The sequence below is a fragment of the Punctularia strigosozonata genome, assembly GCF_000264995.1.
Source record: "Punctularia strigosozonata HHB-11173 SS5 unplaced genomic scaffold PUNSTscaffold_3, whole genome shotgun sequence".
NCBI classification, from domain to species: Eukaryota; Fungi; Basidiomycota; class Agaricomycetes; order Corticiales; family Punctulariaceae; genus Punctularia; species Punctularia strigosozonata.
Window position 1 is genome coordinate 1,582,350 of NW_006767435.1, and position 23,674 is coordinate 1,606,023.

General features: G+C 54.9%; 10 protein-coding genes across 10 annotated transcripts; 7 read left to right on the forward strand and 3 right to left on the reverse strand.

Moving 5' to 3' along the window:
• Positions 1-659: 659 nt before the first annotated feature.
• Positions 660-3,691, forward strand: PUNSTDRAFT_62058 (uncharacterized protein; the record flags this gene model as incomplete). The annotated part of the gene is made up of 4 exons (XM_007381122.1): positions 660-1,973; positions 2,172-2,835; positions 2,949-3,574; positions 3,611-3,691. Coding segments are annotated over 4 exons (2,685 nt in total), but the record flags the coding sequence as incomplete, so codon positions are not given.
• A 1,689-nt stretch (positions 3,692-5,380) lies between these two features.
• On the forward strand, positions 5,381-8,640 carry PUNSTDRAFT_98832 (glycosyltransferase family 2 protein; the record flags this gene model as incomplete). Its single annotated transcript, XM_007381123.1, has 17 exons — positions 5,381-5,746; positions 5,814-5,921; positions 5,991-6,290; positions 6,358-6,600; positions 6,668-6,797; positions 6,849-6,862; positions 6,917-6,960; positions 7,013-7,265; positions 7,323-7,397; positions 7,447-7,508; positions 7,576-7,727; positions 7,786-7,888; positions 7,945-7,969; positions 8,022-8,261; positions 8,326-8,352; positions 8,413-8,535; positions 8,590-8,640. 17 exons carry the CDS (start codon positions 5,381-5,383, stop codon positions 8,638-8,640), a joined length of 2,316 nt encoding a protein of 771 aa, XP_007381185.1.
• A 130-nt stretch (positions 8,641-8,770) lies between these two features.
• Positions 8,771-10,157, reverse strand: PUNSTDRAFT_63118 (uncharacterized protein; the record flags this gene model as incomplete). The annotated part of the gene is made up of 3 exons (XM_007381124.1): positions 8,771-9,366; positions 9,433-9,897; positions 9,959-10,157. The coding sequence occupies 3 exons, from the start codon at positions 10,155-10,157 to the stop codon at positions 8,771-8,773; spliced, it is 1,260 nt and encodes a 419-aa protein (XP_007381186.1).
• Positions 10,158-10,489: 332 nt separating this feature from the next.
• PUNSTDRAFT_98838 (MFS general substrate transporter) lies at positions 10,490-12,520 on the reverse strand. The gene is made up of 10 exons (XM_007381125.1): positions 12,274-12,520; positions 12,164-12,224; positions 11,987-12,111; positions 11,709-11,925; positions 11,584-11,648; positions 11,451-11,529; positions 11,214-11,398; positions 10,972-11,155; positions 10,740-10,913; positions 10,490-10,677 (listed from the first exon to the last, which is right to left on the reverse strand). The coding sequence occupies exons 1-10, from the start codon at positions 12,460-12,462 to the stop codon at positions 10,505-10,507; spliced, it is 1,452 nt and encodes a 483-aa protein (XP_007381187.1). The 5' UTR covers positions 12,463-12,520; the 3' UTR covers positions 10,490-10,504.
• A 166-nt stretch (positions 12,521-12,686) lies between these two features.
• PUNSTDRAFT_98839 (uncharacterized protein) lies at positions 12,687-13,825 on the forward strand (the record flags this gene model as incomplete). Its single annotated transcript, XM_007381126.1, has 3 exons — positions 12,687-12,735; positions 12,790-12,984; positions 13,055-13,825. Exons 1-3 carry the CDS (start codon positions 12,721-12,723, stop codon positions 13,823-13,825), a joined length of 981 nt encoding a protein of 326 aa, XP_007381188.1. The 5' UTR covers positions 12,687-12,720.
• An 842-nt stretch (positions 13,826-14,667) lies between these two features.
• On the forward strand, positions 14,668-15,182 carry PUNSTDRAFT_62494 (uncharacterized protein; the record flags this gene model as incomplete). Its single annotated transcript, XM_007381127.1, has 3 exons — positions 14,668-14,755; positions 14,851-15,014; positions 15,075-15,182. Coding segments are annotated over 3 exons (360 nt in total), but the record flags the coding sequence as incomplete, so codon positions are not given.
• Positions 15,183-15,384: 202 nt separating this feature from the next.
• Positions 15,385-18,348, reverse strand: PUNSTDRAFT_42853 (uncharacterized protein; the record flags this gene model as incomplete). The annotated part of the gene is made up of 8 exons (XM_007381128.1): positions 15,385-16,224; positions 16,281-16,652; positions 16,712-17,230; positions 17,287-17,362; positions 17,418-17,486; positions 17,538-17,639; positions 17,690-17,750; positions 17,832-18,348. 8 exons carry the CDS (start codon positions 18,346-18,348, stop codon positions 15,385-15,387), a joined length of 2,556 nt encoding a protein of 851 aa, XP_007381190.1.
• A 403-nt stretch (positions 18,349-18,751) lies between these two features.
• On the forward strand, positions 18,752-19,451 carry PUNSTDRAFT_111733 (mitochondrial import inner membrane translocase subunit; the record flags this gene model as incomplete). The annotated part of the gene is made up of 4 exons (XM_007381129.1): positions 18,752-18,783; positions 18,850-18,949; positions 19,010-19,319; positions 19,408-19,451. 4 exons carry the CDS (start codon positions 18,752-18,754, stop codon positions 19,449-19,451), a joined length of 486 nt encoding a protein of 161 aa, XP_007381191.1.
• A 2,127-nt stretch (positions 19,452-21,578) lies between these two features.
• Positions 21,579-22,219, forward strand: PUNSTDRAFT_118958 (uncharacterized protein). The gene is made up of 3 exons (XM_007381130.1): positions 21,579-21,823; positions 21,902-21,944; positions 22,036-22,219. Exons 1-3 carry the CDS (start codon positions 21,604-21,606, stop codon positions 22,154-22,156), a joined length of 384 nt encoding a protein of 127 aa, XP_007381192.1. The 5' UTR covers positions 21,579-21,603; the 3' UTR covers positions 22,157-22,219.
• Positions 22,220-22,300: 81 nt separating this feature from the next.
• PUNSTDRAFT_62170 (alpha/beta-hydrolase) lies at positions 22,301-23,654 on the forward strand (the record flags this gene model as incomplete). The annotated part of the gene is made up of 4 exons (XM_007381131.1): positions 22,301-22,638; positions 22,702-23,047; positions 23,129-23,216; positions 23,278-23,654. The coding sequence occupies 4 exons, from the start codon at positions 22,301-22,303 to the stop codon at positions 23,652-23,654; spliced, it is 1,149 nt and encodes a 382-aa protein (XP_007381193.1).
• Positions 23,655-23,674: the final 20 nt, after the last annotated feature.

A 23,674-nucleotide genomic window follows, 5' to 3' on the forward strand; every position in this document is an offset into this window, starting at 1 on the left:
CCCCAATGGCTTTGAACGACGTACTTGGGGGCCAAACCCTTGTGGTGGACCGTACGTCTCATTCCGCCCTCCTCTGGTGACATGAGCTCACGGTGCAAACATCTCTGTCATCCATAGCTTGCCCATCGTATACAACGAATGAGCTCAACCATAACATTCGCCCTCAAGAACCCGATTCTCTCCACGACCCAGGCAATCAGCGACGTGTCCGATGTGGGTGTGCTGCAGGTACGCCCTTGCTTTTGCGCATACCCTTCGCGATCAACACTGTACATACTTATACGGCAGTGAAACGTCGAGAACCTGCGGGTCGTCTCGCTGAAGCCTTAGACCTCCATGAACGGTTTTGTCAGCAAAGTGACCTTAACTCGGCAAGGCGCTGCATTGAAACCTTCAGGGCACTCTTAGCAGAACTTGACAACGCGGCGCCGCCGTGCCCCCTTGCCCTTCAACAGCCAGATGGCATCAGGTCATCCCGGCTACTCTTCAAGAAATATCATGTTCTCATTGGACTTGCGGGCGCGTATATCGACCGCTTCAGCTACGCTGATGACCGCAGTGACTTGGACTCTGCGGTGATTTTTGGCCAAGCAGCCCTTGACCTATGCAAGGCGGAGCAGTTGGTTTGTCCGATCGTCTTCGAGCGGTATGCGCAAATACTGGAGTTCCACGCCAACAACACGTCTAGAATTGAAGAACGGAAGATCGCCGCTTCGCTATGTCAAGACGCCATAGCCGCATGCGAGGCTGGGCATGCTCGGAGAGTATGGGCCTTGGGTTCACTGAGTTCGATCATCTATCGGAGCTTCGAGGAACTTGGTTCAGCAAACTATCTCGACGAAGCCATTGAAGTACAGCAGCGTGCACTAGCAGAAATGCTGCCGTACCAGAGTCAATACAAGCATCGGCATCTGCGTCGCCTTGGCTGGTACCGGTCTCGTCGTTATGAATCATTGGGTGATGTGCATGACCTCGAACAGGCTATTTCTGCTCTTGAGGAGGCCCTGAGACTCTGCCCCGCCACGCACATCGACAGGGGAGGGATAATGAGCTATATGCTCGCGCCGTTGTATCTTAAATCACTCCAGTCAGGGAACCTCGATGATATGGACAAAGCTATTCAACTTGGCCAACAAGCACTCCAAATCTTCCATTCATCTAATCGCCATCCGTCTCCATCAGTCTTAAATACAGTGGCTAATCTCTTGAATGTTCGCCACCAGCTCATGTTATCCAACACGGACGGACACGATGTCAATGAGTCGGTCAAATTACTCAGGGAATGCTTCGCAGTCACGCCTCCTCAAGCCGCGTCCAGATGGCAGGTAAATCTCAACCTTGCCAATACTTTGCGTTTGCGATTTGCCTGGAGCGGACACCCGGATGATTTGGAAGAAGCGATACAGCTAAGTCGAACATCTGTGGATGCCCTTCCAATTAGCCACCCGCATCGGCAATACTCTGCGCGGAACTTGGCAGATGCATTGATTCTTCGCTTCAACGAAGGTAGAGAAATGGCGGATCTCGATGAAGGCATTGAATGGGATCGCCATGCCTCGAAGAACATACCTTCTACACACTTGGATTACAGCGCAGCGGCTCTCAACTTTATCTCCCATCTGTGCACGCGATTCGAGATCCTGAAGACGACGAAGGATTTGGATGAGGCCGTTCTACGCGCTGAAGAATTACTCGACGTACTGCCCATGGATAATATTAACAGAGCCGAAGCGGCTAACCATTGGGCCAATGCGTTACTGCTGCGTGGTCAATATTGGGACAATATCGGCGACGTGGAACGTGCTATTCAACAGTTGGAGCTGATTGTTAGCCAACCCCTGCACCCTAGCCATGCCACGCGTTCTCTACGAATGTTTGCCAAATGTCATTTGACAAGGTTTCGCTTGACTGCGGATCCCACCAATGCTATGCGCGCGTGGAATATAATGACCGACCTCTCGGCAAGGGCCAGCGTGCCCCCTGGCAGTCATGACCGACACCAATTTCTCGTGGATATGGCCGAACTATACATTCAGCACGGCACACCCTACCGGAGCCTTTCATCTGCCTTGAAATATGTCGCAGAGTCAGTAGAGGATCAACTTCGCGATGTTCGGTTGGTTGTCCAAAGTGCCACGCGCATCCTCAGTGCCATGCAGAAACACCACCAGGACTTCTATACCATCAGCGATCGCACAACGTCGTTGCAGCTCCTTGACGTCTATGACCAGATAATCGGCCTCCTCCCTCGTGTCGCATTCTTCGGCCTCCACTTGCGATCGCGACTCCGGTCCTTAGCCGCAGGCCAAGAGGTAACTCTTGCAGGGGCATCCCACGCGCTGAACCTGGGATTTCCGGAGAAAGCACTAGAGATGCTTGAACAAGGTCGCTCGGTCTTTTGGACTCACAGTCTACGCCTGCGCTCTCCTTTCGATGACGTGCCAGAGTCATACCGAAGTCGCCTATCGGCCTTGGCACGACAGCTCGAGCGTGTCAACGATCATTCGGATCAGGATTCCCGAGTCATGGAGGCAGAAGCCATTCAGAGGAGGCGACAGACAGACGAGTTCAATTCGCTCCTCGCAGAAGTGCGTAATCTGGAGGGCATGGGGCGTTTTCTTCTTCCGGACGAATTTTCGTCACTGGCAAGGACTGCGGAGCGGGGCCCTGTCGTAGTGCTGGTATCTAGCATGATAGCCTGCCATGCCATCGTTATCAAGCAGTCCGGCGACGCAATCAGCATACCACTCGTGCATTTGACAGAGACATGGCTCGTTAGCTCTGGCGCATTATGGCGGTCGGCTATGGCGGACGCAAGGTCAGCTCTCAGAGACCGTCTGAAGATCTCGAAGAAGCAACACAAGTATCGGCAAACGGACCCCGGCGAGATCCTGCGCTGCTTGTGGGTTGACGTGGTACGCCCGATCCTTGACCTACTTCAGCTGAAGGTATGTCATTATCCGCCCTCGCGTGTCCATGCACGAGTTCACTTGCAACCATGCAGCCGGCCAAGGGTCGCCTTCGTCCCCGCATATGGTGGTGCCCCACGGGACAGTTCATGCACCTTCCACTCCATGCAGCGGGCTTTGAGGGTACATGGTGTTCAGACTATATTGTATCATCCTATACGCCAACCCTCGGTGCCCTGCTCGATGCTCGTAGATCGTTCACGCCAGTGAAGAAGCACGGCATTCGAGCGCTGGTCGTGGCCGTCCCGCGGCCGGACATGGAGGGTTGGAGTGACCTCCTTTCTACGTGCGAGGAAGTTGGTGTCATTCGCGCGATACTTCCCGTAGAGGCGAACGTCCCAATCACATTTGCGGATAATGTTAACGATGAAGGTGTTAGAGGGGTAACGGCCGAGGAACTGGTGGAGAAACTACCTCATGCGACAATCTTACACCTCGCGTGTCATGGCCATCAACACTCGGAGGACCCGTTACAGAGCGGATTCGTGATGCAAGACAAGATGCTGACGATAGAGATGCTGATGCCAATCCCTCTTCCGCACGCGTTCATGGCGTTCTTGAGCGCCTGCGAGACCGCTAGAGGAGATAAGGTAAGGCTCGAGCGGGTTCCCCTCAGTTATGTTGTGACACGCACTTTACAGGATCAGCCGGATCAGGCCGTCCACCTGGCGGCGACCTTGCTATTTGCCGGATTCAAGAGCGTGATTGCTACACTGTGGTGAGCGATCACGAGCGGATGCAGATGCGCCTCGTAAGTTGTAACTCGTAGCCTACTCACATCAATCATACCAGGTCAATGGAAGACATGGATGGTCCAGTCATCGCAAGGTCTGTGTACCAGGATTTATTGCGCGACGACACGGAATGTCTTGAACCGGACGACGTCCCATATGCGTTGGACAAGGCAGTACAGGGCCTGCGCGAGAGCAATCCCGATCCAAGTCGATGGGCGCAGTATATTCATATAGGAATCTGATTTTGAATCCCGGCCGGACGAGTCGATTTTGCTCCATTGGTGTTGACAACGCCGTATTTCGTGATCTCTCCGGTAGCAAGGGATAACGAGTCGAAAGCAGGTTCTTGCTGAGCAGTTCGTAGTTCGTGATGCGGTGCGTGTAGCATGTACTATATATGTCAGAGACCAGAGATCGAGTTTTGATGCACAACTATCCTGAGGGTATATTGATCGAGGAAAACAGAGGAACGGGTGGGAAGGTAAAACGCGATCACATGCTACTCAACGCGCCTGAATTGGCGCGCAGTGCAACAGCTTGCGTTTATCTTGCCCTGGTCTTGGCTGAATGCCAACCTAACCCCTGCACGTTTAATTCCGAGACCGAGACATGACTAGTCCCCGCAACATCCCCCTGCCCCTCTCGCGATCCCCAGCGCCATCAACACGCTCAGGCACCTCCGCCCGCTCGTCGACAACAGTCAGACCAAACGACGCACAGAATGAACGTGCTGCGCTGCTCTCCACTAGTCCGTCGTCGCGGACGATGCAGTTCAGCTTGATGGAGACAGCCGCTATGCCCAACCACGACCCCGAGACGAACTCGCTTCAGAGCACCGAGTCCGGCACGAGCGCGACGGCCGTCAGCCAGGAGCTCGACCTCGCCGAACCAAAAGACGATGACGAGGATGAACACTATGCCATGCTTGCCAGGGGCAACCGCACACCGCGTCTCCCCACCATCGACATGGGTGAGCCACTGCTATGGGAGCACCAAAAGACCGGCCATTCGCCGCGCGCGGACCCATTTCTTGACACAACCCCCAGTCGACCTTCTAGCGCCGTACGCTTCTCGTCTGTACCCCCAACGCAGTCGCCCAGGCTCGTGTCTCACAACGATGCGCCATCAATACGATACCCCTCTGTCCCGCCCGCCACCTCACACCTCACCGGCCTCACCCACCTCAACAGCCCAGAGCTCACATCCCGCTACCCCTCCGTCGCCCCACACCAGCAACAACAACAACAACAACAACAACAACAACAACAACAACAGCCCTCTACACCTTTCCGCCGCTCACCTGCGAAGGGCGCAACGCCGACAGGCAGCCCTTTCGACTCCTTCCGGTACGACGTCGAAGCCTACGCGTCCGGCGTACACTCCCGCGCGTCTTACCAACCTGCGCGTTCCCGATCACCCACGCCCCTCCGTGAGGACAACTCGTTCGACGCCGGTCACCAGCCCGGGCTCGCCCCTCAGTGGACCGGGTATGAGACCGCGTACTCGCACGACCCGGACGCGGACTACGAGAAGGCCGCCGTCGTCCTGCAGCAGAAGTTTGCGTCTAAGCAGCAGCAGCCGCTCCTTCGAACGGGCCCCGCCGTGCTCCACGTCGTCCCGGAGCTGCCGTACGAAGACGACGACGGGTCCGTGACCGACTCGGACGCGGCGTCGCAGATGACCAAACCCTCTTTAAAATCCGGGCGCTCGCACGCGTCCTCCGCGGCGCGTTCAGGCACCGAGCCCGCGACGCCGCTCCCGACCACGCGCCACTTCGGGCCCGCGCCTGCGGGGCGGATCACGCGCCGGCTACGCAAAGTGAAGAAGAAGGTCGCGCTCACGAAGGGTAACCTCGTCGTTGAGCTCGACGTTCCTCCCAAGCTTCTCCTCCCGCTCGGGCGGGGCAACGAGCCCGAAATGCGGAGGACGCGGTACACGGCCGTGACGTGCGACCCAGATGACTTTGAGCGGCGCGGGTTCTTCCTCCGCCAGAACGAGTACGGGCGCCAGACGGAGTTATTTATCGCGATCACGATGTTCAACGTGAGCTTCTTGCTGTCGCTGAACAAACAGCAAAGTAGACGGTCCTATGCTGATTGAATGTTGGCAGGAAGACGAGGTGTTGTTCACGCGTACGCTCTACGGCGTCATGCAGAACATTTCCCACCTGTGTACGCGGAAAAACTCCCGGACATGGGGTCCCGAGTCATGGAAGAAGGTAAGAATCCCGATATACAACATAACGCATGTACGCTTCGGAAAAAATTGACATCGTCTCATCCAAAAGGTCGTCGTCTGCATCATCGCCGATGGACGCCACAAAATCCACCCCCGCGTGCTCGACTGCCTCACGCTTCTCGGCGTGTACCAATCCGGAGATCACATGAAGTCCGCCATCAATCGACAGGACACGCAGGCGCACGTCTTCGAGTACACGGCCTCGTTCGGCCTCGACTCGAACCTGCACTTCCGCTACCCGGACAAGGGTGTGGTTCCGACCCAGATCCTATTCTGCATGAAGGAGAAGAACGCGAAAAAAATCAACAGCCATCGATGGTTCTTCAACGCGTTCGCTAACATGTTGCAGGTAAGAACACCGCCTTTACCCCGCCAATGCGCACTTCTTAAAGTTAATGTTGTGACGTACTTAACAGCCTAACGTATGCGTCCTGCTAGACGTCGGCACACGCCCAAGCCCAAAGAGCATCTACCATCTTTGGAAAGCGTTCGACCTTAACTCGAACGTAGCCGGCGCGTGCGGCGAGATCGCAGCGTACAAGGGCAAGAACTGGATCGAGCTCCTCAACCCGCTTGTTGCCGCCCAGGATTTCGAATACAAGATTGCAAACATCCTCGACAAGCCGACAGAGTCTATATTTGGCTACATCAGTGTGCTGGTGAATTTTTCGTTTCCTAACTCCTTACATCTGGGATGAACTGAAGACATGTCTTTTGTGGATCTAGCCCGGAGCGTTTTCGGCATATCGGTATCATGCCCTGTTGAACGACAAAACAGGCGTCGGACCATTGGCGTCCTACTTCAAGGGCGAGGTCCTTCATGGACGGGACACGGATATATTTACGTCGAACATGTGTATGTCAAAAATTTGTCGTGCCCATGCACCTTGCTTACCGGGCTTCTTAGACCTCGCTGAAGATGTGTGTATTCGACCTGCCCTCACAATGCGACGCTGACATAAGTCGTCGTTTCAGCGTATCCTGTGCTTTGAGCTGATCGCCAAAGCGAACTCCAACTGGTAGGCTCGCCCTTTTTTCCCCTGTACAGTGATATGCTGATAGTCTACCCAGGGTGCTCAAGTACGTCAAATCGGCAAAGGCGCACACGGATGTCCCGGATGCACTGCCGGAGTTCATTGGCCAGCGCCGACGGTGGCTCAACGGGTCGTTCTTCGCGGCGACGTACGCGGTTGCGCACGTCGGCCAGATCCTGCGGTCCGGGCACTCTTTCGGACGTAAGACGGCGCTGATGTTCGAGATGGTCTACAACGTCGTCAATCTGCTGTTCTCTTGGTTCTCCATCGGAAATTTCTATCTGTTCTTCGTGAGGCTTTGCTTCAACTTTGACTATGTGCACCGAGATTGACGTGGATCATCGCAGGTGATTTTGACGTCGTCTCTTGAAGAGCCGTCCTTCGGGCTGAAAGGTATCGCTGGGTGGAATTGGGTCTCACAGGTGGACATTAGGGCATCTTTTGCGTTTCGCAGACTAACATGACCTACAGTATCTCATGGCGTCTTTGGTTGTGGGCAGCTTCTTGTTTTCCGTGGGCACCAAACCTACGGTGTACGTCCATGCGCCTCTGCTCTGAGATACACATCCGGGACTGACATTTGGTCGCCCCTCCCAACAGATCACGATGGAAATATAAGGCCTCATCTATCATCATGGCACTCTTGATGATCTATGTGTTCTTCGGTGCTATCAAGTGCTGTCTAGTGGCGGCTCAGCAGGGCGGACATGCCTACCAGATCATGTTGTTCTCCTTGATCATGACATACGGAGGTGATTATTCCTGCCGACGTGTGCACGCCTCACTGGTCGACGATAACATCCATTCCAGTGTACACTGTGTCAAGCGTGCTGGCTCTCGAACCTTGGCACATGCTCACGAGCTTCGTTCCCTACATGTTTCTGCTCCCGACTTATGTCAATATCCTGAACGTGTACGCGCCCATTCTCTTTTTGGCAATATCTGCCACTTATTTGTGCTCCCTATTAGCTATGCGTTCTCAAATCTTGATGATGTACGTCCCTGGTCGTTCCAGTATCAAGTCGTTACTGAATGTGATCTCGTAGATATCATGGGGTACCAAAGAAGACACGGTTGTGGAGAACGACCTCCGCGCCGTGGTGCAAGATTTTCGCGCTCAAGTTGAGGTAGAAGTCCTCGACGACATGGAAGACATCAACGACGTGTACAACGAATCGCTCGAGAACCTCAAGACGCGAAAACCAGTATACAAGCCTAAACCCAAGACGACTGACGCCGACCGAGAACAAGCTGCAAAAGACTACTACGCGAGCGTGCGAACAAATGTGGGTCGACAATTGGAATCTGGAACACGCTGTTTCTCAGAATGTCGGACTTTCTTGGTTGCAGGTCCTACTGGCTTGGGTGCTATCGAACGTGCGCAGTTCTTCTCACTCCTTAACGCATATTGATGCCTGCTCATTTGCGTCTCTGCAGGGCCTTTTGCTCGTGGGTATCTTGGGAGGCAGCAGTACGAGCTCTGCGTTCGGCCATGGGCTCAGTCGACCCAAAGTCTACATGGTCTTCATCCTCGTCTTCGTCGCGGCCGCCAACATCATTGTGCGTGTATCAGGCACAACGTCCCTCATGCGCGTTCTGAAGATCGTTACATAGCGATTTGCATGCTCGACAATGTATCTCATCATATACTTATTCACCGGATAAACCTGTACAACATCTCATCTGCACTCTGCTTCATGCTCTATCTAACCTTGGCAGGACACTTTACTTGTGTTACATATCTTATACATATAGAAAAAACATGGATAGCTGTCCGTGCGTCGCACATGCGCAATCAAGCGAACAGATAATCGTAAAAGGATCGCGATCTTTTCACCGTGGGCGGTTCAATCCGCGGCTGGCGAAGGGTGGGTCTCTGAGAGCGTCGTACGGGGGAAGGAGACGGGGAAGATGTCGAGCGATTGTGTCTGCCACGATCGAGCATGCGCGAGCGGAGCGCGGCCTGACGCAATGTGGCCGGTCGCGGCGTCTCGTCAACATCATCCCGCAACGACAAAGAGCCGATGCTTTGCGCTATGTCGCCCTCGTGTCCCGACTCGTCACCATCAATATCCGACCCTCCGATGACCGACCACTGCTCGTCCTCTTCAAGCAACGTAGGAGGAACCCCGCCCAAGCCCAGAGATGAGGGCGGTCTGGACGCATCCTCGGCGATGGCGCTCAAACCATCGGCGTGTCCCGCCGGTTCGACCTCGGAGTCCATTCCGGACTCAATACCGGAGAGCGACAGCACGTCCGACTCGGAGTCAAACTCATGCGTGGAGAGGTCGGTCGCCGGCGGCGTGTCCAGGGCTGATATCGCCCGGAAGTCCGGCTGGGCCACGTTCGGTCGCAGGAGATACGTCAGGCGCTGCCCGTTCACTTCTTTACCTGGTCCCAGTGTCCGTCAGTACACCGACGGGATGCACGCAAACGCGGGAGGGAAAAAGCCCGTACTGAAGCTGACTATGTCGTGGTATCGGGCGCAGCAGTGCACGACGTAGCGTACGAACGCGTCCTCCTCGACGGACCAGACGAGCTGATGCACGCTCCGCGATACCTCGGAGACGCAGTCGAAAAGGGGTCTTGCGGCCTGAACGGGCTGCTCGCCATCGGGAGATAACACGACGCCGCCGTGGCGAAGCCAAGCAATTATTTCGGTCTCGACGTCCCGTACGAGTTGCTGCGTCCTCGGTCCGCCAGCCCGTCGAAGCGTCTTCCGCATCCCCTTGAGACTGAGCGTGAACCGTCCGGCGTTCGCGGAGATAGGCTCCCGAGCGGGGGCGACCCGAGTGGGGACCTGCGCGGTCCGAGGGAGGTACGGCGGGAGCGGCTTCGGGAACGTCGATCGTACATCGGGGAGGGTCAGGGAATAGTCCTTCCTCGTCGCCGGAACGATGTGCGGGTTGCCGACGAACCGGGCTACACAGGGGGGAGGTGCACTCGGTTCAGTCACTCAGCGGCACGGAGGGCTACCACGGACCGTTCTCGCTCCTTCGCACCCAACGCTTGCCTTCTTTCGTGTCGGCGCGCAGCTTCCTCGTTACCGGAGGGACCGATGCATGAACGCTGGCGGGGCGAATGTGTGCGTAGCGGTCGGCGATGCCTGGGTTGCGCAGGATAGCAGGGAACGACATCGGAACGGGTCCTTCGCTGATCTTCAGAGGGGTGCCGGTCTGCATCGTATGGGCAGTATGGGGAACAGAGAGGTCCATCATGTTGGGCATAGCTGAGGTGTGCCGCGGATGACTTGCACCAGTAATGAATCTATAGCAGACCAAGCCGTGGGAACTTGACTCACTCGCAGGCCTGGCCGGTGACAGCATGGGTACCGACAGCTAGGCAACCTCTAAGGCATAGATACTTCGCACATACAACAACATGTCCACTTGAACCAGTTCAGAGGTTCATGATTCCAATGCTACGTCAAGCCTAACGTACGTAAACAGGCCATTACAACAACTGTGAGGGGGTCCCTCTAGTACATCCTAATAATTATCCTTCAGTTCCGTAATAAGTATCGATATGATCAGCTCGTCTGGGCGCGCTGGCGCTGCTCGTCGACCGCCCTACGCGCTTGCTTTCCTTGGAAGAACAGCACGCTAAGCGACAATGCGAACACCCATACGCCATTGAAGATGATGGCACGGTGCATGTTCAGAGGCGGATTGGCGTTCTTGCCTGCACGCATCGCGTCTTCGACTGCAAAGATTACGGATGTTTAGTCGCTTGTGACGCGGGGAAAAGGCCTGAGGTATGCGCACCAAGCAGGAAGATGAAGCTGAGGGCGTTCGCCATGAACCACATGATGGCGGAGCTGCCTTCTGCGTTCCGCGTTAACTCGCAGCCCATCTCGAGGCCAACCGGAAGGATGGTAACCGAGCACGCGCCGATGACGGCCATGATCACGAACAACGCTGCAGTGTTGTTGGGTCTGACTGCAAAGAGCAGTTATATGAGAATGAGCAATTGCGAATAACGCGCAAAGATACGTACTGGCCCAGATCAACGACAACCATCCAGCCCCGACGATGGGGCATAGTGTCTTTATGGTTATTCCAAGGTGGTGTGTCATGACGCGATCAAACAGTGGTGATGTTATGAACGCGCAGACGAGGCCAACGACGAGCAGGGTAGCGCCCATCAGCCCAGCGACATCGGACGAGTATCCATAAGGTTGCTATACGGCATCATCTCAGAGATATGTCCCTAGAAAGGCAGCCGCTAGCAAAACGTACGATGTACTGGGCATTGAGGATGGAGAACACGTTGGTAGCAGTTACGAGGACTGCAAACGTGAACGTCAAGATACCAAAGTCTATGCGTTCGCGAGTGGTCATGTGAGCCTCCGGAATCGTTTCCTTGCCGCGCAGCGCATCCACCAGAGATCGGAATGGCTGCGATGGTTGACCTCCCGAGAAGGCTACGGGGACCATGAATAAGATATACAAGGCTAATGAGCATTGCAAACGTACTTGGCGGCGAAGGTGGGTAGTTTCTGACGAGGAAAGTCGTGGGGCATGCGACAGTGGTGATGATCGCGAGTACGAGAATCTGGAGTGCCCTCATGAGCATCCCGCCCAAACGCGCAATCACGGTGGAACGCACCGAACGCCGGGTATCGCCTATTTCTGGCGATATGATAGTCCCAATGGCACCACCCACAGGATTAGCTATGTCATAGAAATCGGTTGAGCGTCACTGCGTGTAGAGACAAAAAGGTTCAGATTTACCGACGGCCATAATCATTGTTGCCGTCGTGCGAGACTTGAGGTCAAACCAATTCTCCGAATACTTAGGTATAATCACTTGATAAACCGCTTGCGCGATCGCTCCAATCAACTGTGCGATGAAAAATATCGCGTAGGCGCCGTTGACGGAGAGGGACTTGGGTGTTGCGGCAAACCGGATCCAGGCCGAGGTGATAAGAGACAGGGCACCAATATCGCACTGAAAGCAGGCCATGTTGAGTTCGCGCGGGCAGTTGTGGAAGGAAAACACGCGGGCGTACCACTCGGCGAAGGCCATATCGTTCCACGAGCAGCGGCGTGAAACTTGCCACGGGAAGATAACAGAGCACAACAATGTTCATGAGCCAGTTTACACGTGTGAGCGAGATGTGGAAGTCCGATGAAACTGAGAAAAACATATGAGCGACCGCCGGGAGCATATGGGGAACAACACGTACCGTCGTTGGCAATCGGGCCAAACCATGGCTGCACCATGCCTCCGACACCGTTCAGGCAAAACTACGCACTGTTAGATTGTCATAATCCAGGGTATACAGGCGCAGCTCACCATCGCGAAGAGTCCTACCCATCGCCACCTGTACAACCGATATGGTACGGGCTCCTGCGCGATCCCCGCCTCGACTGCAGACACCTCTGGCGCGAATTCAACCTTGTTCGATCGCTTCTCCACCGCGCTGTCCGATTGCGAGTCGTTGGATCCCCGGGTCAGCTCGTTGAGCTGCACGGCGTCGGGCATGGTTACTCCCTCGTCACGGTGCGAGAGGAAGGCAAATGCAGTCGCGCTTCGCGCGGACGTGCTTGGCCCGGCCGTAGATAATGTATGTGAGGCATTCGTGGTTTCGGAAGGTGGAGGTTTCACATGGCGCCCCCGTCATCTTAATCGGCTCCTGACCGGCGCCTATGCCGGCGCATCGGTTCTGTGCCTCCGCGGCGTCCGAGACTGTACCTGCCGCCACGCGAGCCGGTAAACGAGCCACGATCCTTTCCTTTCGTCATGTCTGAATACTGGGCGCGTCTTAGGCCTATGCTTCCTGCTTAATCGAACTAAACGACCCCTATACAGGTTTCGAAGAACAAGTACTACTGCAAATACTGCGAGATCTACATCGCCGACGATGCACCATCGCGCAGCCAACACGAAAATGGACTGAGGCATAAAGGCAATAAAGAGCGGTTCGTTAGGAACCTCTACAAGACCAGCGAGAAGAAAAAGCAAGATGCCGAAGAGGAGCAGAGGGAGATGGCCAGGGTTGAGCGGGTACGTGTTCACACTTGGTTCATCAGGCTTATCCCAGGGGCAGGGCGTGAGCTCATGTTCCTGTTTCCAGGCGGCACAAGCGGCATTCGCGCGCGATGTCGGCGCTGGACTGGCGAAAGGCAGCTCGGGTCCCTCGGTCGCATCCTCCAGCGCTGCAGCGACGGCGAAGAAGCCGGCTGCGAAGCCGGCCAGCCCGTGGGCGAACTACTCGACCGCCGAGTCGTTAGGATACGTCGATCCGGATGCTGAGCGTGCGAAGGCGGAGGCGGAACGTAGGAAAACGCAAGGGGTCGCGGGGGAATGGCAACTGGTCCAGTCCACGGAGCGCCCAGTGGCCCCTGAAGTTGAGGCAGAGGAGGGGGCTATACCTGCCGAAACGGCGGTAGGGCAAAAGAGGGTAGCGGAAGCTGTGGACGAGGACGAGGACGCCCGTGAGTTCAAACTGCGGAAGAAAACCGTCGGCCCCGGCTTGGGTCAGATATACGACCCCGGGCTCATACCGATCAAACTGAAGACGAAGAAAGAAGAACCCTCGATGGAAGGTGCAAGCGCGCAGTCTAGGCCGTCGGAGACCAACGCCACGAACGGCCCAAGATGGACCTCGAGTGGCTGGAAACGCCCTGGGGAGTCAGCACAGGACGTGAAGCAGGAAGACGGACTCGATACTCTGAAGCAGGGGGATGTATCTTCCAAAGCGCAGGAGGGTGCAGGTGACGTCAAGCAAGAGGAAGTAGCGCTGAAGGTCGAGGAATCCGAAACGAAGGCTCAAGCCACCACCGAAGCACCTGTGTTCCGCAAGAGGAAGGTACCGGCTGGAGGAGGCAGAGGACGACGTGCCTAGTCAAGTTGTTGCGAATTGTAGCTTGCTACACTCGTCCATGGGCGACTACGTGTGGCGATTGACAGGCAAATCCATTGTCGTCTCTGCATTCTAATCACTGATACCATACGGATACAGCTCTCTGCGCAGCGCTCGGTCGCTGGAGCGCGGATCTCCTCGCGTCAACAACACACCTTCATACAGACCTAGTAATACCATGCACTTGGTATGGCGCATCTGAAGACATAGCCCGCCCCGGTTGACGAGGCGCTGTTGCCTATTGGACGAGCCAAGGCTGTCTACGACATTGCTGCCCTCTTGATACTCATTGACCCTGGGCCTGAAGTGTGGTTCGCTTTCACTTCATGCACGGTGCTCTCTTTTCAATGTTCGCTATTGTTGCGGCTGCGACGCCATCTTCCGAAGATAGGTTGTTACATGAGTGTCGGTACTGGTACAAATCGCACAACATGTACTCGGTTGCACGACTTGCGCGCGTTCGTGGTTGTGTTCTGCTTTGCATCCCATTCCCACTGCCAGTTCCCTTTCGCCGCGGGAGGACTCAGCGGCTCACGTGCTCATCCAATGTTCATTCTGGCAGATGAACGTCCCAACGGACTTGGCTTCATCAATCTTCCTTCGTCTTTCCAGCACTGGGGTCTCGACGCTGGGGTAACTTAGATGAGCTTCGCCGAATGGAACTTGATTGTGCGGCATGCTACGACAAGAGCTGGTACTCATTGCGGATGCTGTAATCGAATCCATCCCACCAGGGGACTGTGAGGGACCTTTGCAAGCTGCAGTTCATACAAACCATATTGATCTCTTCGCCTTTTCGGACGAAACCCGTTCCATTGTGAACAGTGGACGAGGAAACGATCACCAAGCTCGAATCGATCTTTTCTGAGTCTCTTCTCCTTGCTGCTCTTGATTTGATCGACTGCGAAGGTGGTGCGCATCATTTAGTGTTGCTCCTAGTTTCCAATCCTTGGAGTGCATGCGAGTCCTTGGCATGCATATGGCTAATGCGCTCGTATGATTCACAGTCATCAAATACACTACCCCATGGGGTCGCGTTCACTATGAGGCTGTCTGTTCTCAGGGCACATACTTGGTACATCCGAAGCTCGGGAGCGATTCAACTTTGGGCTTCTACTGTCCTTGCCCAGCATTCACATATACCGTCTTGGTGGCCGGATCGCATCCCATGGTGAGAGCGGCAGGTCTTCTCTGCTGGAGAGTTGGCCGGCTCATGACATAACCGCGCTAGTGCAAGCACGTTCTGGCTATCCGTCTGGCAGAACGTCTGGACAAGTGCGTCGAGAGGCAGTTAGGCCTCGACGGTCTCGCATTCATCATAGCTCGTCAATTCGGATGAGGCCACAGCCGGCTTATGGACGATGCGTCGTACGCTAGCAATGCATATCCGTGCAGTCAGCGCGTACGTTCTACGAGGTATATAATGATAAATATAAACTCCTGTAGAGTACATGATGCAAGCTATGCATGTACATAATCTTTCTGTCTATCGGTAATACTGGTACTATAATATGATCGTCTACAGCGCACACTTCGCCCCGCTAAGAATAGAACTTGGATGGTTCGATTGGCCCCTCCGTAGCTTTCTTCTTGGTCACGCCTTTCGATGGCTCAGGCTCAACCTCCTCGCCCCACCTCCTAATCCTCCATTGCAAGGCATCTGCATATTCCTGCAAGCCTTGCACGAGGCCCTGCACTTCACCCTTGCTGGGCCGGGACGACTCTATGTCCATCTTGATATCAGCCGGCGCTGATAAATCGGATAACTCGCTCATCATGTCGTCGTCCTCGGAGTCGGGCGAAGAGGAAAGCGAGGAAGAAAGGCTCGAGGATTTACCCGTAGCGCTCGAGCTTGCGACCCCGTTGCGAGCGTGGCCATTCGCCCCGGAGCCTTCCTCGGCGTCAGCGTCAAGGCCGTCCGTCGCCACCCCGCCCTGCGCCGCGACCCATTGCGCGAGCTTCCTGATCTCGTCCGGGTGGCAGAACGCCCACCATCGGGTCTTGCCGTCATCCAGGTTCACGGAGGTCACAGTGGTGGAGCCGTCCTGCTTCAGAGCGCCCTCCGGCAAGGGGCCCCAGACAGCTACCTGCCAACTCCAAAGCGACGTTTCCTCCCGTTCCTCTGCGGTGATCTTCTTGTGCGCCGTGCGTCTGCCGCCACCTTTGCCAGCTCGGCCACGATCGGACGATGTGTCGCTTTTGATGGTCTCGAGAGCCGCGTCGCGCTCGACAACGCCTGGGTGCAGGGCGTAGTAGATACGCCCATCGATATCTCGACCCAAAGGCGCAAATCGAATCATAGAAACGCTGTTCGTCACCACATTCAGGCTCTGCTCGATATCCTCGAGCATGTGCAGATGCTGAGCCTTCAAATTTCTGATCTATGGAGAAAGATACATCAATGTTGAGCGTCGAATTTCTCGAAATGAGGACCTACATGGTTGCCTTGCCCGTTGCCTTTCGGCACGACCTCCCATCTCGTTTCTTCTTTCTTCCGCGTCTCCCTCGCTTCCCTGGCCTTCTCCACCAGCTCCTTAATGCCCTCGTTAATCTCTTCGCGCACGGCCTCTGTACCCATAGCACGATCTATCAGCGCGGCGATCACAGGGACGAACTGGGCCGTGTTCGCGACCAGCACCCCCTCATTTACATTCACGGAACGGGTAGTGCGAACTGCCGCGTAAGCCGGAGGAGGCAGCGGATCCGGCAGCACGAAGGTCGACGATCGCAGACCGGAGACCGCTACCCACATCTTGTTGAGGTTCGCACTGGATGCCCTAATCTCCTTGATGGCTTCCGCAGCCTTGTCCTTTGAAAACGAACAACGGACGCGTGAGTACCTTTCGCATGGTAATATTGTAGACGTACCTTGATATTATGGTCTTCGGCGATAAGGCTGAGTAAGCCTATCAACATGGCTTTGATGCAAGCCTCGCTGACCCATCCTACAGATTCAGGAAGCTGCGGATTGTCGTCGTCTTCCCGAATATGACCGTCGGTATCAATCACCTCGAGCTCCTCGAGCAACGCCTTCGAGATTGTGTCGCGCTTGCCGCTCCCCATGACCTCGGCGAACCTCAGCATGAACTCACGGATGTGCATCCGCGCCTCAGCCTCATCAAGGTTCAGCGGTGTAGGGATCCTCGTCCACGTCGGATTGGGGATAGGCGCGGTCTTCTTGGGCTTGGCTCGCTGCCTCTTCTTGTCACCTCCCGTGGGGCGATTGGAAGAGGGCACGGCTTCCACGTCTTTCCGAGGACGTCCTCGTTTCTTCGAGGCCGCTTCGGCGGTGTCTCCTTTCGGTTTCGCATCCTTATCCTTCGCTTTCTGCGCTTTCTGTAACTTTTCCCCACGAGCAACCTGCGCTCCCTTTCCAGGAAGTATGCCCTGCACGCATAACCGCGTCAGTATGAATTTCCGCAAACGCACGTGCAAGAACGTACTGATGCAGTGGGGTCGTCGGAAAGCATGGCAGCCACAGAGCCTGCTCCTGCTTTACGAGCTGCAAGGGTCAAATTACTGCATTGAGATATAAGCCATGGGTACTTGATATCCACATAAGACTTATGCGTACCCAACAGGGTCCAGACCCTTAGCCTTGCGACACCGACAGCAATTGCAGATATCTTCGCACTTCGGACACCTGGGATGCGGTTGAGATAATGAATAACGCCATACACAATGTGTCCCGTACCTGAATACATAACCACAACCGCTTACATGCTCGCTTTTGTTCTTCTTTCGAGTGGCTTCCGGCTCGCCTTCCTCATGGATAGCATCCACATCCTTGCCATAGCTGAGGGATAATGGGTACCATATTGCGACACATTGACGGCTTGGACGTACCGATTCTTAAGACATGCCTTGCAATATTTGGCTTTGCATCGTTCCTCTTTGGTCGACTCAGCTAGAAGGAGCGTGCATTGCACGCCCACTGCGTGCAGGAACTAATCAGTAAGTGGATCAAAAGACACAGCCAACAACGTACCTGTGGCGTCACGTTTCTTGGCACATTGATGGCAGTAGAAGAAACCATTAGGGAATTCCTCGTTCGCGTTACTGGCATCGAGGTCTTTTCCTTTGGCAACAGTGCTCACAGAGCGAGCATCCTTGGGCTTTGATTTGCGAGCCCCGGTAGAGGGCTGAGCTGTGCCGAGGGTCCCCTCGTGTGTCTTGCGCCTCTTAGGGGCGGTGGAATCTCGGTTCACCTCTTTATCTTGTTCAGCATCCCTCGCTTTCGTCTTCTTGGATGTGCGCGAGCTAGTGGTCGCGTCGCCAGAGTCCCGAGCTGGTTGTGTCTCGGAAAGGGTGCGCTTGCGCTTGGTAGTAGATGAGACCGCAGGAGTGTTAGGCTCGGTTTGCGCGAGGAGGCTGGGGCTGCGCGCCATGCCTGGGACAGCGTTCTCCTTGCTTGCGGTGGTGGCGTGCAGCGGGAAGGGCTTGTGGAACGAGGAGGAGGGGACGTCGACGTAAACCTCAGATGGACGACGCGAGGGTGGACGCATCGTCATCCGACGAGGTAGTTCCGGCCAAGTGATGAGACGAACTCAACAAGTCAGTCGCGATCCGAGGACGCAATATATGCGATCACGTGCGCGTCATCGCGGTCGCGTATCAATTGGCGTATTATGGCCTTGGTCATGGGCAGTACAACTTCGCCATCTCTGACTAGGCAGGGAAAACTGGCACGTATAGATAATGAGCAACTTCTCGTTTCGAGCTTACAGAGTTGAACGTCAAGGCAAGGTAGCGGTCCGCTCCATAATGTGCCGTATATAGTTTGGCTTCCCACGGTCAGATTTTCGACCACCGAATCGGATTCGGGTTTCGCTGGCGCCTTGCTTACGCGCCACCGTTCACCCCCGCTGTATCCTTTGCTACTTTTTCCCCTTCTTCGTACGAGACGCCATGGCCCACGCTGACCACACAAGAGACCCATGGCGAGTTGCTCGCTGGTGTTCGCTATGAGAAAGCGCAACGCTAATCACACGATACCCGTCCTACAGCCCTTGGGTCATCCTCAGCGATTTTGGTGGTGCTTTCTCCATGGGTGCCATCGGTGGAGGCATCTGGTATGGCATAAAAGGGAGCAGGAACTCACCTCGGGTGCGTCATCTCCCTGGGCGCTGGGTATCTGCCTCTTCTAATAGAACACGTAACCTACAGGGCGAGCGCCTCACGGGTGCCATAACATCAATAAAAGCCCGCGCACCAGTAACCGGAGGCAACTTCGGTGTATGGGGTGGAATGTTTTCGACGTTCGACTGTGCCGTCAAGGGCTATCGACAAAAGGAAGATGCTTGGAATGCCATCATCTCCGGCTTCATGACGGGTGGATGTCTAGCCGCGCGGAGCGGTCCACGGTCTGCGCTCGGCAGCGCAGTTGCTTGCGGTATCTTACTCGGCGTGTTCGAGGGTGTGGGTGTACTACTGAACCGGGTATTCTCGGAGGGAACGAGAGCTCAGATGCCTGTCCGTAAGTCGTTGGAACTTCTCCGCACGACCCGTTTGCCGCTCCCCATCCCAAATCCGCTACTCTCTGATCCTGACATGTATGTTTGCAGTACCAGAGACGATGTCGCCATCACCATCAGCACCAGCTCACTAGACCTATACACTGTATCGATACCTTACATCCGGCATATTTCTGGCTTTGTTACCCCACCACTATTGCTCACAATGCATCTGCTTTTCCCTTGCTTTCAGTCGATCAGGCGCTCTCTCCGTTCCATGGTCAATGTTGAGAGTGAGCAGGGCGATGAAGTGCCAAGGCCCATCGGCCTAGCAGGTTCGTGGCAGGATCATTCCGGGCTCATATATTCTGTTCTTCCGAGAGGTGTTCGGATCAAAACGTCGCTTAGCCGGTGACGGAAGGCACGACGCCAGTGACTCCAGATTATCCACGGGGTAACCTAATGCATCTTGGTAAGACACTCGCATATGACGAGATGTCTCCTGATGTGGGTCGAGAGATGATTATAAGAAACAGCGCCGTCTCGTTTCAGCAGAACGTCGAGAACGCCCCAGTGAAACGTATCTCCGGTATGTAGCCCCTCTAGCTCCTCAAGGGCACGGATTAAACGGTCTTCAAGATGGCTCGTTCATTGGTTTTCGTTGCGCTGCTCCTTGCAAGCGTTGCCTTGTCGAAGAAATGCACCGAACGCATCATACCCGTCTCGCAACGTGGTCTTTGGTAAACAGGATCGCCTCGTCGACAACTATGATGCGGCTTACTTGACGCAAAACATCACCACCTTTGGCCGCAACTACAGCGCGGACGTGACCACCGGGTACACCACGGTCCACGACACGTACAGCATTTCGACTCAGCTATGTGAACCGACCGCCGTCGCGAAGAAGCCGACAGTTCAGATCCTATCGCATGGGCTTGGCATCGACAAAATGTATGCGATGTTTTGCTGACCCCGTGTACGTTGTGCTGATACGAACGCTCGCCAGATATTGGGACTTCCCGGTTGATTCGCACTTGTACTCGTACGTGGACGTCGCCACCGACGTTCACGACTACAGTACGCTGTCTTACGATCGACTCGGCACGGGCAACTCGAGCCACCCGGACCCTTACGATGATATCCAGCTCGGTGTAGAGCTCGCCATTCTCAACGAGCTGACCACCGCTGTTCGCCATCGAGCGTTGTTCAGCTGCAGCCCTTCGCCGACAGTCGTTCACGTGGGGCATTCATGGGGTTCCGTCCTCTCGTACTTTCTGGCCGCGCAGCATCCGAACAATACAGTCGCCATCATCCTGACGGGCTATAGCCAGCCGCCTAGTGCAGCTGCTTACGTGGCGGTCGTTTGGGCGGCTTTCAACATGGTGTGTTTCACTCATGCGGACACATGTGCGACTATTCCAAGCAAGACTCGTTTGAATGCGTTCCCTCAGAAAACGAGCAAGAGCAACGAGGGGTTGATCTTGACGATGGCTACGTCATCTGGGATAACATCTACTGTACGCTTTTCATTAATCTCACACGTAGTCTAACTGTTCATGCGCAACACAGCGAACTTCCTGAACTTCTATTACCCGCCCGGGAGCAATCGCACCATCATTGAATTAGCGGATACGTACAAGCAACCCTTCACCGTCGGCGAGATGCTGACCATCGGCGCGACTCCGAAACCAGCCTACGACTTCACCGGACCAGCAATGCTGGTCATCGGCGAAAAGGACTTATCGTTCTGTGGCAGTAACTGTTCGTATACAACCGGAGAGAACGTCTCGAGCATTCCCGAACTTGTCGGACGCAACCTCCCCAACGCTTCCGCCTTGGAGGTGCTGATTCAGCAGAACACGGGTCATGGCCTCAACCTCCACTATAACGCGATTCATGACTTCTTGCAATGGCGAAGCCCGTGATCGGCGGGGTAGTACAGGCGGGTAGATGAATGATCGCAGAGTCGGAATGCCCAGCGTGTCGGTTTTGTAGCTCGTATTCGCTGTCACAATCCGCACCAGCGGTCAGTTGTGCCCTGCGATGGCTCGACTCAACCCACCTGCAGTGTGAGTGCATATATGATGTCAGGTGTTGCAAGCGAGCTGAGACGGACTAATAAGAGACGATACTATGCTATTGTTGGCCGTGTGTGCGCGCTCTCGGCGTTGGGGCGTCTCATCAGGTCAGTCAGCACAGCCTGAAACTGAACGCCGACGCCATGTACTAGGGCTTGTTGATCCAGTGAACGAATAGCCGAACTCGTGGATAAAGACAGATGCAAGAGGTGCTGCTCGCCACTTGTCGATGAACTTCTGGTCTATGACCTTGCCGTGTGCCAGTCGCGTGTCGAATCCAAGTGTGGCAAGGATCGCACCTGAGGAGCAGCGCGTACTTAAGGCGGACAAGAAGGCTATCGCTTCCGAAACTGGCGGACCGCTATTCAATTCCGATGAGGGCACTGGAATATTGTCCGCTTCTATCAAGCCCAACCGGGGATATCTTCCGAAGCTCAGAGGCGAAAGCAGTTGAGTCTGTGTAGAATCCCGCTGTTACTGGCTTTAATGGCGAAACCTCTCTTGACTTCGAAATTCCATCTTGACAGAAATGAATATATCTCCGCCTAACCTTCACATGGCGACCAGCGAGTGAGCCTGGCCAGAATCCATGCCTGACAGTTGATCAACGATCTCGGAATTGGCGCCCCGATGTGTATGGCTAACTCTGGATTCCATGCAGTATGGGAACTACAGGGAAAAATTCCATTCAACAGTGTACTGCTCCCGCACACTTCCTTATTCGTGACCTTCGAGAACTACAATTGGTTTCATCGTGGTGCACGTTCATGATGCGCATATGATATGTATAAATTGCGAGGATTTTGATGTGCTGTGGTTGCACCCCGGGCGTTCGCTCTGAAACCCCCCTAAACAGTAAGTTTACCAGTGGCATTGAGGTCTGCGGTGTTGTACTAACGAGCCCCACCATTAAGTAGGTATAGGCCATGGTCTTCTTTCGGTCACTATTCGCGCCTGCGATTGCACTACTACACGCCATTCCAGTTGTTCCGGCGAAAAGCTGCAACGAAAAGATTGTCCCAGTGTCCATCACTGCTCGCAATGCTGTCTTTGGAAATCAGAAACGCCTCGTAGACGACTTGGACGTCACGTACTTCATCCAGAACGCGACGACCGTCGGGCTTAACTACACCGACCAGGTTACCACCGGGTATACGACGATTCATGACACATATGATATCTCGGTGCGGTTTTGCGAACCGACAGCTGCGGTCAAGAAATCTACTGTCCAGGTGCTCACGCACGGCATCGGGTTTGACAAGATGTGAGCGTCTCGTCCTGTACGAATCAAACGGAAAATTTGATTTGCTATCGAATGACCCTACAGATACTGGGATTTTCCGCTTCATCCTGAGTTATATTCATACGTGGATGTGGCCACCGATATCTTTGGCTACAGCACGCTGTCCTATGACAGAATCTCCACGGGAAATTCGACTCACCCGGATCCTTACAACGTAGTTCAAATTGGCGTCGAGCTTGAGATCTTGAACACGCTCACCACGATGGTCCGCGCTGGAAAACTGTTCAATACCGGACATATCGCCTCAGTCGTACACATCGGGCATTCCTATGGCTCTGTGTTGTCGTATGAGCTCGCCGCCCAACACCCCAGCAACACGGACGGACTCGTTTTGACGGGTTTTAGTCAACCGCCACCGACCTTTCCCAGCGTACTGATCAGCTTTGCCGCCTTTAATGCGGCAAGTGCATGATACTCTTTACTCTAACACGATACTGACTATGAATCGCAGAAAACGGCGCGTAGCAACCACGCCACCCTCTGGGGCAAAAACGGCCTTAACCTTGATCCCGGTTATCTGACATGGAATGATGTTTATGGTGAGGGTCGACATTTGGACGCCATTCATCATGTCATGGACGACCTAACGGCGCATTGCAGCCAACATCATAGACTTCTTTTACCCACCGACAAGTACGCGTGATGTGCAGGAGTTCGCTGAAGCCAACAAACAGCCTTTCCCTGTGGGAGAACTCCTGACGATTGTGGCGGCGCCGTTACCAGCCACTGGATTCACAGGGCCGGCCATGATCGTGACTGGCAATCAAGATGCGATATTCTGCGGCGGCAACTGCGGGAATGTCGTTGGACTAGGCAACGTCTCGAGCATCCCAGAACTCGCCGGGCAGAACCTTCCTCATGCGTCGGCATTCGAGGTGCTGATTCAACCAGACACCGGCCATGCTTTGAACCTGCATCATAACGCTACCGCTGCCTATCACGCAATCAACGAGTTTCTTCAGAGGCACGTTTCGTAGAGGTATTAGGGGCAGCGATG

What these genes read in the sequence shown, in the direction of transcription:
- PUNSTDRAFT_98838 (XM_007381125.1), bottom strand. Translation starts at nt 12,462, where the DNA reads ATGCCCGACGCCGTGCAGCTCAACGAGCTGACCCGGGGATCCAACGAC. An exon ending in GGGTAGGACTCTTCGCGATG is followed by an intron (nt 12,225 to 12,273) that starts GTGAGCTGCGCC and finishes AACAGTGCGTAG; the next exon opens with TTTTGCCTGAACGGTGTCGG. An exon ending in AACAATGATTATGGCCGTCG is followed by an intron (nt 11,649 to 11,708) that starts GTAAATCTGAAC and finishes TCTATGACATAG; the next exon opens with CTAATCCTGTGGGTGGTGCC.
- PUNSTDRAFT_118958 (XM_007381130.1), top strand. Translation starts at nt 21,604, where the DNA reads ATGAACTTCTGGTCTATGACCTTGCCGTGTGCCAGTCGCGTGTCGAAT. An exon ending in GAAGCTCAGAGGCGAAAGCA is followed by an intron (nt 21,824 to 21,901) that starts GTTGAGTCTGTG and finishes CCATCTTGACAG; the next exon opens with AAATGAATATATCTCCGCCT. An exon ending in CTTCACATGGCGACCAGCGA is followed by an intron (nt 21,945 to 22,035) that starts GTGAGCCTGGCC and finishes GATTCCATGCAG; the next exon opens with TATGGGAACTACAGGGAAAA.